The sequence below is a fragment of the Athene cunicularia genome (genome assembly GCF_003259725.1).
Source record: "Athene cunicularia isolate RWA chromosome 3 unlocalized genomic scaffold, athCun1 chr3_part1, whole genome shotgun sequence".
Lineage (NCBI taxonomy): Eukaryota > Metazoa > Chordata > Aves > Strigiformes > Strigidae > Athene > Athene cunicularia.
Window position 1 is genome coordinate 116,113,548 of NW_020799097.1, and position 10,170 is coordinate 116,123,717.

Consider the following 10,170-nt stretch of genomic DNA (forward strand, 5'->3'; position numbering starts at 1 on the left):
AGATGCTTGGTGTTTCAAAACAGCCAGTCTCCGAGGTGCTCAAACACGCCGCAGGTAGGAGCGATGTCAAAAATGCCAGCCCCTGCTTTAATATACTCCGGGATCATTCATCACCTCCGCACCTTATTTTATATTGCTAGGTTCTACTTTAAATAAGCTCCTCCTCCCTCCCCCCCCTCCCCTTTTAATCACTACAGCTGCAGAAGTTGCTATCTTTTCAGCAGAGGAGGGGGGGAGAAAGAAAAACAGTTAAAAGGTTGACTTTAGGCAGCAAAAAGCCAACAGGAGCAGCCAGGTGCAAAGCAGCTCCCAAAGAGATGTTGCTCCCTGATGCATCCAAATGGAGGAGCTGAACCCCAGGGGAGCATGCAAGGGAGGTGGCAGGGAAAAGGTCTGTTGGGAGTAGAACAAAAAGCAATTAAGCTTTATCTACAGTGGAATTAGGGGTGCAGGGGTGTTTGGGGAGAGCAGGGCAGGCAAAGCTCACACTGCTCACCAACGGGGGCTTTTCTGGAGATGAGCTGTGGGATGAGGGCTGCCAGAGGACAACCTTGGCTTGTGAGGAAGGGGGACTGAAGTGTCACGGCCACCCGGATCTGCTCGCCGATGCAGTGCTGTAAGAGGAGGTCAGGGAAAGGACAGACACTCACATAAAGGGAAAAAAAAAAAAAAAAAAAAAAAAACACGTTTATTTAGGGCTCCATCCTCTACTCCCTCCCTGCCCAAAGTGTCCCAGGTTTGCAAGGGCACATCTACAGCTATTTAAAAAGTGATCTGGCACCCCCATAGGCACTAGGAATTCTGCTACAGATGCTCAAGAAGCAAGTCAACAGCCCCATTTTCTGCTGCCTGCAGGCATGCTTCACAGGAGGCCCTTAGCCACCAACACCTTCACCCAACCTCTTGCTTGGACAGGATGCAGACCCTGAGAAACCTGGCTGAAAGGGTTAAGCGGCCTGTGGATGGTCTGCCTGTGCACTTACCACCTGGAGCAGCTTTGCTCACAACTGGGAAGCATTAAAGGTTTAGCATGAGCTGGTGCAGGTGGTACAGCTTTGGGCTGCAGTCTCTTTGATGGATTGGTCTGGACAAGCTCTGGAGATCTTCTGCCAGCCCACAGGGATGACCCAGCAAGAGGCCACCTCTTGCTAAGGGGACCTCATCACCAGGGCCAGCCCCTCATCAGCTCCCTGGGGTGGGGCAGGGGTCTTATTGCTCCATCTAGACCTCATTGAGGAAAATCTCATCATGCCTGGGCATTTGAGGAGGTTTAAGCTTAGCAACAACCATACTGGGTGAGGAAGGAAGGTCCAAACGTATGGCCTTCTTCATGCCATTTCAATTAAAATGCTGTAAAAAGTGAAAATAACTGGAAAGGCAGTAGCCCTGTTTTATTAATAGCAAGTATTTATTAGCCTCCTTGATTTACAGTATGTTTCTGAAAGTCATCAGTCCATCACATTCTTCAGCACGGGGGCTGAGTTGTTTTTCTTGGTCAACACAATATGGAATATAGATCTGAATATGAGAAGCCAAATACAACCTTCATTTTGCATGCACATATCCCACCAACGGGAGGCCCGTAAATGAATCCTGTATAGCCCTTAGACACATGCATTTGCAGACACTGGGGGAGAGGTGGGAGCTTCTATACATTGCCACTGGAAACCCAAAGGGGTCACAGAAGTCATCAGGGGAAGAGCCATCAAGGGCTAGAGCAACCTCGGGAAAGCATAAAAAAAAAAAAAAAAAAAAAAAAAAAAGGTGAAAAATCCACCTCGTGTGATCGTGCTTCTGGGTTTTGACATCAACAGCTCTGTCCATCCATCCAGCTCCCTGCAGTATATGACTCTCATGCAGTACAGACACCTCCACCCACCCGTTATCATCCCTCTTGCCAGATTCTTCCTTCCCCCCACCCCAAGCCTCACCCTGGGGTTGTGCCTGTCCAGCTGTCTGTCCATCACCACAGCAAGCCAGCACTTGCCCGCTGGAACCGTGGCCGAGCCAGCACTTCCCAGGAATCACATCATGCTCATTACAGGAGGCCAGACGAAATTAAATTGGGGCCCACTGGTTCTGCCATCTGAACTTCATCACTGCTAAAGATGCAATAAAAGTAATAGCAACATTGAACAAGCCCCTACCAGATGTGTAACTCTATCCAGTGAGATTAAGGAATAATGGCCATATTTGGGGTTTGGTTTTTTTTGTCGTGTTCCCTCCCGATCTATCTTTCCTTGGGAAGAAGTAGTGATTATTCGGACCCCTGTAGAAGATGAATGTTTAGAGTGTGATTTCTGCAGGGGGAGGAGGTTCAGGGGGTGGAGGTTCAGGGGGTGTCAGGATGGAGGAGCAACAAGGTTTTATCAACTCGAAGCAGATACGACATAGAACTGGATGATGATGCCTAGTCATGCCTGAAATGGGCAAACTGGGTGGGGGAAGCAGAGAAAAAAAAAAAAGCAGCAAGTGAGGCACCACTGTCATTCAAGGCAGGGGGCTTCAGCTCACTCCTCAATAATAATTTAGTGGGATTACATGAAATATCCCACCAGAGCAGGGAGCCCTACAAAGGCAGCTGTGTTTAGCAGGTCCTCCACCTCACCACCAAAAATCTGCAGATAAAGGCTCACCCCTGGGTTGCACCAGCATCCAGACAACACACAGCAATGGAAGAAGCGAGATGCAAAAGTACAAGGTCAACCTCATAGATAGTAAAATAACCTCCAGCAGCCCAAGAAGGATGGTACTTGCCCAGAATTCAGAGTCACTTTGCCACTCGCCACCACCATGATGCTCCTGAAACTGCTGCTGGTCCCAGAGGTAAGACCCGACATGAAGCTCGGGTTGATATGAAACATGGTGAGGAGGGGTGGGAGTATTGCTTGAAATCTCATCCACCCTTTTTTAGATCTGTTTTCAGATCACTTCTGGAGCAAGCTTTGTCATCTTGTAAAGGCCCACAGCCCAAAAGCAACAGAAATCAAAATATATATTATTTTAAAAGCAAAATTTAAGTTATTCACAGAAGACTTGACCTTTGCTGCATTTTAGTGTCATGAAAGTGTGCTTAGAAATAAAATACAGCACAGTCAAATTGCCTTCGAGTTTGAAAGCAGCTTTTTAAATCCCAGAAGAAAAAAATCAAAGCTAAGCTAGCTAATTCCCAGGTATCTTGTTCATCTCAGCACTGCGGACCAAGAGAGTTTTTCTTTTGTTTATTTCAAACTCCAAAACATTAGGACCTTTGTTTCTTTATAAAGACCAAGTGTACTTTATTTTTTAACTCTGATTTGCAGACTGACACATTGGGAATATGCTAAAACACAAAATCCCTAGGAATATTGCCCCTCTTGCACAGAAAACAGAGCAAGGTCTAGCTTTGAGATTTCCAGCTCTCCCCTCACAGGAAACCCTTGACTCCTGTTAATTGGCAGAAACTCATTAAGCCACTGTAACGTGATGACTGGCGATCCTCCACACACCCAGATACAGCAAAGGGCTTTGCAGCAGCCAAGTCCTGGCCAGACAAAAAAGGATTGGAACAATACCCCTAATTAAAGCACACAGCAGCCCAGGTCACACAAGGTGCTGGAAACCCTTGTAGCTCCACCAAAACCTCACACTGGGGCTGCCCTGACACTTTGCAAGAGCCACAGCAGAGCCTGTGAGCAGGATCAGGCCCTGCAGCAGGGGAGAGGAGCCCCCAAGCACACCCATGACATGTATTTGTAACTTTAAGGCAACACAAATTCTGCAGATGCTTTTAAGTCTTGAGTTGGGGGGTGGGGTGTGTATTAACACCTGTATTTAAAAAATATACATTTAAACGACTATTTCACTTTACCTTCATGACTTCAGGGAACAACAGGTATAACTTTTCCTCTCTGTGCTTGGCAGAACGCATTTAGCTGTCACAGTTCTGTTTTCTGCTTTCCCTGGGAAAAACACCTGCCTTGCACTGGCTGCTGGAGAAGAGATGGGCCACAGCTGGAGAAAGCAGAACACGTTGCACTTCTTCCACCAAGCAGAGCATCAAAAGTACAAGGAGCTGCCTTAAAAGCCATCTATGCACTAAGCTTTGCCTGCACTCAGACAAAGTAAGGATAAAGACACCCTCGAGAGTGGCCAGCACCCAGAAAAACTCTTAAAAAGCAGCTTCTCAGTTGCCCTGTATTATAAGCTAGGCCTGCTGTAGATATGTACCAGGTGATTCCTGGTTTGCAATTTGGAGGAGAGAGCAGAGCAACACCCTCTGCAATGAACAATTCCATCAGCCCTCATCTGCTGCAGCTGCCTGGTGCAGAGATACCCCAGGGCAGGAGCTGGGGGTGCCTGCAGCTAATGGGATCTGAGAACTCCTTAGTGATGGGGGGTTTGCACCCAACAGGATGCTCAATGCAACAGGATTCACCCTTCCAAGGCTCAAAAAACCCTTATAAGCAGACACAGAGGTGTTAGCACTGGCTGAGAGAGGAAGAACTTTTAAAAATGTCTCCTCGTCATAAAAAAAAATAAAAAATAAAAAAAATTAGGGTGTGTGCAGACTTCTGGGTAATTGGAACTCAAAAGACCAAATTACCTGAAAAGAAGCAGCAGTAGCTCCCTTTGGGTCAACCCATGCTTATAGAGTGAGTGCCCCTGGGCTCCCGACTTGACCCTACAGCTGTATGCAGAGGTGCTTCTGCCCTCCCCCCCCCTCTCCCACCCCCGGCCTCTCGCTGAGCTTTAAGGTACAAAAGTGTCTGTGCTTATGCTACGCCCTGGCCCCCATGAGAACTACAGCCTGGGTTTGTCAAATACAAAAGAGCAACTACCACCCACCAAAAAGGCAACATGATCCTCCTCTGTGGCTGTTTTGCTGGGGGAGAGTCACCCCAGCCAGGTGTCTCACTCAGGTTTTAAGAAAAGAGATGAATAAACCCAGAAGTGAGATTGAAACTAATGCATGAAGCAAGGAAACGAGCTGGCCCCTGCCCACAGCTCAACTCCATCCCACTGTGCTCAGCAGCGGGTGTCCTGGCAGCCTGACACGGCCGGCCAGCAACTCCACTCGCTACCCAGCTGGTTTCTTTCACCAAATAAGGTCCATTCCCGCTTGCCGGCACAGGCATGAGTAGCTACAGCCTATAAATCCCATCGGAGACAGCACACAAGCACGCACTTAACCCATCTTCTCTTCAGCAAAGCGCTTGCGCCCCAAACCAGCAAACTCTTGGGGTGGGTGCGCAGCTCTGAGCAAGGGACAAGTGTCACCAGCAAGGGGAAAAGCTGCGCAAGAGCTGGAGCGCTCGGTGGGACACACCGGGATGCCAACCTGATCGCCAGTCCCCCTGTACCCCGGCTCAGGGCAGGGCTCTGCATGCCCTGGTACTGACAGTACCTCCATAGCAAGACCCCCACTCCTCCTGAAACCGGCCGGCTGGCCTCGCTTCTCCTTGCGTGGACACGAAGGGACATTACGGATCCTACCAGCCCCAAAAGTCCATAGTTTAACAGCAGAATTGTAATACAACAGCTGGCGTTCCTCAAGAGGAGGTGGGTGACGGAGGAGAGCTGGGAGACCCTCCCCACTTTGGCATCACTGAACACCAGCGGGGGTTCGCCATGACTGGGGGTGCCGCGGTCGTAAGCCCAACGTAAGCCTGGTCTAACTCTGCAGGACACATTGCCCAGTGTGGCCCTGCAGCCCCTCGCACAGACACCAGCCCCGGCTTTCTCTTTGTAAACTCAGCACTTGGTTTTCTGCAGCCAATATGGTAACACAAAGTCATACCAGCCGCCTGGCCCTTGTTAGCATTAAAAATTAAAGACAGAGCAAACAAAACCTAAAGCTCCAACATTTATTATGGCAATTTCCCACCCACCCACAGACCTACACTGTGTTTTGTTTTATTTTTAATTCATCACATCAGATGCGCCTTCCAAGAAATGGCACGTCCTGGAGATAACCAACAGGCCAGGTTGTCCACGAGAGCAAGAGAGTCTTTTTTTTCATGGGGAAAGGAGCCAGTCGAAGCCATCGATAAGCCCCTGACCTTAGTGGGTGGGTTTGCTTTTTCTGTTGTTGGTTTTTTTTTGTTTTTAGAAAATAAAAAAAGAAACGATCAAACAAACAAACCAAAAAAAACCCCAACCCCAAAGAAGTGTTGTACTCTATTACAAAATATAAATACGATAGTCTTGCAGGCAGGAGGAGCCCGGGGAGCGCTGCCTTCGGCGGGTGACTTCTCAGGCTCTCCCAGGGATGCGGTGAGCCAGCAGGACAGAGGCCACCTCCGGACGCCGAGACGCCGCCAGCCGCTCACCCCAGTTTCACCTCCTTTCAGAATTTAAGTGCTCTTGAACTTCCATCCGAAAACTGCCAGACGTCCGGGGCTCCCTGGGCACTGCGCCAGCTGGGGGGGTACGCCGAACCTACAGAGAGCATGGGGACAGAGGAGAGAACAGGTGTGACATGGCCCACGATGCGACTTATTCTCTTATTTTACTTTTTTTTTTGTCTCGATTTTTGCTTTAACAACTAGGACACCCAACTGTCGCAAAGGAATATGGCAGGACGGAGCCCTTCCTCCTCTCAGGCCACACTCTCGCATCCGGCATCCCTTGGCACCATGCAGGAACCACAGGGATCATTTAGGATTAAATACCTCTGGACTCTACTGAGAAACCCGGGCTGTGCCAGGAGCTCTGTTTGGGCAAGGACTGAGCCAGCCTGTCTGAACATTCCCTCCTATTCTTTCCCAAAAACTCGCCTGCAGTGCAGCCGGATGATGAAGACCCTCTTAAAGCCATCAGTACTGTTAACGTGCCACAGGGCGGGTGGTTCATGGAGGACTTCCCCCAAGCCAGCACACATTGGGTATTGCACAACATGCAAGTGCACACCGCCATGGCAAAACTCAAGTTGCAAAGCCCCAGCCTGTGCCCAGCAAAGTCTGCGGGTGACTCGCCAGACTCTAGCAGCGTGGGATGGGGCAGCGGGACAGCAAACGGCCCTGGCTCCACTCACACAGAGAACAGGAACAGCTTGGGGCCCATCACCAAGCACCACGCTACCCCAAACAGCGGGCTAAGGGGCTGCACCGCCAGCAGTGGGTGGTAGCAAGGGCAGCGCATCATCAGCGCGCCCCTCAAAATCCACCTCCGCATCCCGACCAGGGAGCCAATTTCTATGGAAATTCCTTCATTAATACTTAAGAGAGCGGTTGAAGGGCTATGCGCGAGCTGCCAGCAAAACTAAATAAGCAGTTCCTAGGCCAGATCTTCACCGGGTGCAAACTGGTGTGGCTCCTCCGAAGTCAAGAGCACGTGCCCAGTGTCTCTCCACCCCGGGGAGGGCTTGTTGCTGCTGCTGTGGGACCTTGACACGTTTCAGGCTGACGTTAAAGCTGGCTGAGACTTACAAGGGAGCCAAGAGCGCTGCAGCCATCCCGGCCACAAGCTGTACCAGCACAACACTGCTGCAAACTGTACAGCCTGCCAAGGGGCACGAAACCTGGGGTTCCCTTGCGCCTCCTGCCCCACAGCGGGGAGGGGACTCCACGCCTGGATCCCTGCAGCTAGTCTGAAACTGGCAGCCGAGCATCTGGGCTCGAGGAGCATCGTCTCTCCAGCCAGTCCAGCAAAGAGCCCCCGGGCAGCATCACTCTCCTAGTCAATACTACGATTTGCCCATGCATCCGCCAGAAATGGTTTTCAACCTTTACAGGAGGAAAAAAAAAGAGGGGGAGGAATCTAAAAGAGCAGCTGGTATCTCTTTTCTTTTTCGTACAAACTCTGCACTCAGATAAACCCCGAAACTGTATCTCATCAGATACGCCAAAGCCTCCTGAATGTCAAGCAAAGACATGGTATCACTTATTCCTGTATTTATCTCAGCCCTTGGAAACATAATAAATATGAAACATCTGTAGTCTAAATTCTGGAAACAGTTTCAGTGCCTTCATTACATTAATCATTCAATTTGGAGGAGATTAAATACTAACGGCAAAGGGGTCTGTGCCATAAAACCGTGTTTCTCCTTGAAAGTTGATGGGGTTTGAGATTTTAACAAGAGAGACACTGTTACTCAGATATCACCCTTATTTACTGAGATATCTTTTTGCACAGAGAAACAGGGAAGTTTCTACAGACCATGGGTCACACATAAGCAGGGTGCCAACGCGGCTCAAGAGCACACGATGGGGCTTTCGACATCTATGCCCCAACCCAACCAACTTCCATGGGTTTTATTGCACCATTAACTCACTGCCACTGGCAGAAAAAAACATCACATTAGCAAATTCTGCTTTGGCGTTGAGGTGACAGCACGTTGCCATTTGCAAGCTATGCTCTTGCTGGCCAGCTGGTGCTCAGACAACTTCTCCTACAGCAGGAGCTGCTTCTCCTGAAGCTCCTCCAAACCGCCTCAGCCCCGTGTGCATGGTTGCAAGGCAACACCATGCCCAGAGGGCTCATTTAGCTCTCTGAAACCTGTAAAATTTAGCTTTCTGAAACCTGTAAATCAAATGCATCACTGCATAATTAAAAAAAAAAAAACATTAAAAAATAATTGTTACATGCTTTCCACCTGTTAATCTTGTGGCAGCACATGGAGCCCAGCTCTGCCTAGAGATGCCTGTATATATGATTATTTCATATGTAAAACACATTATAGAGAAAGGAAGTGGAACGACGACCGCCACAGGATAGACACGGGGTACAGTGCCCGCTCCGAAAGACAGACAGGCTATGCTCGACCCCGGGCAGACCAGCCAACATGAGTCCTCTAGACAACGTCTCAACCGTGTTGCAAACAGCCATAAAAATAGCAAGAGGGAGGAAGGGACTGGACTCCGTGCAGACATTTCATGGCACGGGATCAAAAGTTGTGTCGTCAAGGCAGCTGCAAAGCGCTCTGCATACACCGGCACTCCCGGGGACAGTCACCATGTCCATCCCCATCGCCTCGAGCCCACCACACCAGGGCTGGACCCTGCCTCCCCTACGCTGTGCCAGGGGGTCCCTCCGGCAGCTCCGGCTCTGGCATGGCATCTGCCCCGGCGACAGGCAGAGGTGAGCGCTTTTCCAGATCCCCCGCATGCTCATCCCGCTAGCCTGGACAACGCGACCTTCATTCCTCCTGTCCTGGGATTAAAACGGAGCTTTTTTGGGGGGTTTTTTTGGTCTCTCTTAGAAAAGGAATAGATTTTTTTCTTTAGATACATATTTTTGTGTTTTCTGAAATCCCAAACTTCCCCTTCAGAAGGCGCTGTGCAAGATACAGGCAACAAACGATGCCATCACAAGAAGACGACAGAACAATTGGAAGGTTTTACAGAAATCAAAAAAAGGAAAAGAAAAAATAAGTATTAAATCCATTACACTAGGAACAGCAAGAGACAGTATCACAGCGGTACGTGCTTTAATAAAGTAAAGAGATGCTGCAACATGCAGTATTTTTCAAACTGACAACATATACAGACCCCTAAGGGGGGGGACGGGGGGGACCTGAACTGGATTCTGGATTTTAAAGACAACGCACATAAAATGTTTCATAAACCTGTGATTCCCACCAAAAAAAAAAAAAAAAAAAAAAAAAGCCCACAGAAGAAGGGCAGGGAGCTCCCAGCTCCAGCTGGGAGCTTTGGGCATTGGTCACCCCAGATCCATGGTGCGTACCACCCCCCCGAGGGAAATCAGCCCCTGCCCATGTGTGCCAGTGGCTGATTTCACCCCGTGCCCCCAAAACCACCGGGGATGGGGGAGTCTCGGGGGGAGGGCGGGCTGTAGAGCTTGATTTTTTGCTCACCTCTTCTGCCAAAGCATTGCCAAACTGGGGAGAGAAGGCCCTGTCACAGATCAAGGCTGCCAAGGGAGAGCCAGAGATGCCGCCAGTTATCTGGGGGGGGTGGAGTGTCACAGCTTAGTCCTCGACTAAAGGAAGGAAAAAAAAAATAAAAACCCCAGAACTACAGGTCCAGACTGCGAATGCTTTCCACTGGCCGGAAAGCTAACTCATTAGCCCAAAAATCCTCTTCCTTGGCACAGAGGCGGCTTATTTAAGGCCAAGCTGGGTGGCCGGCGCTCCTCGGGGTTGGGAGCACGCACCCCAAAACACCCCTGTGTGGGACCTTCTCCTACAGCCTGCTGCTGGAAGCCATCTACAGCGTGTGTCAAATGAGG

The 10,170-nt window shown here is 49.7% G+C and overlaps 1 protein-coding gene across 1 annotated transcript in view; it reads right to left on the reverse strand.

Moving 5' to 3' along the window:
* Window positions 1-1,432: 1,432 nt before the first annotated feature.
* The window catches only part of BCL11A (B cell CLL/lymphoma 11A), a 135,511-nt gene continuing 126,773 nt past the window's right edge, over window positions 1,433-10,170 (reverse strand). Inside the window, exon 4 of the mRNA XM_026844682.1 lies at window positions 1,433-6,420. Within this exon, the coding sequence (XP_026700483.1) occupies window positions 6,319-6,420 (102 nt within the window). The 3' untranslated portion in view covers window positions 1,433-6,318. The remainder of the gene's footprint in view (window positions 6,421-10,170) is intronic.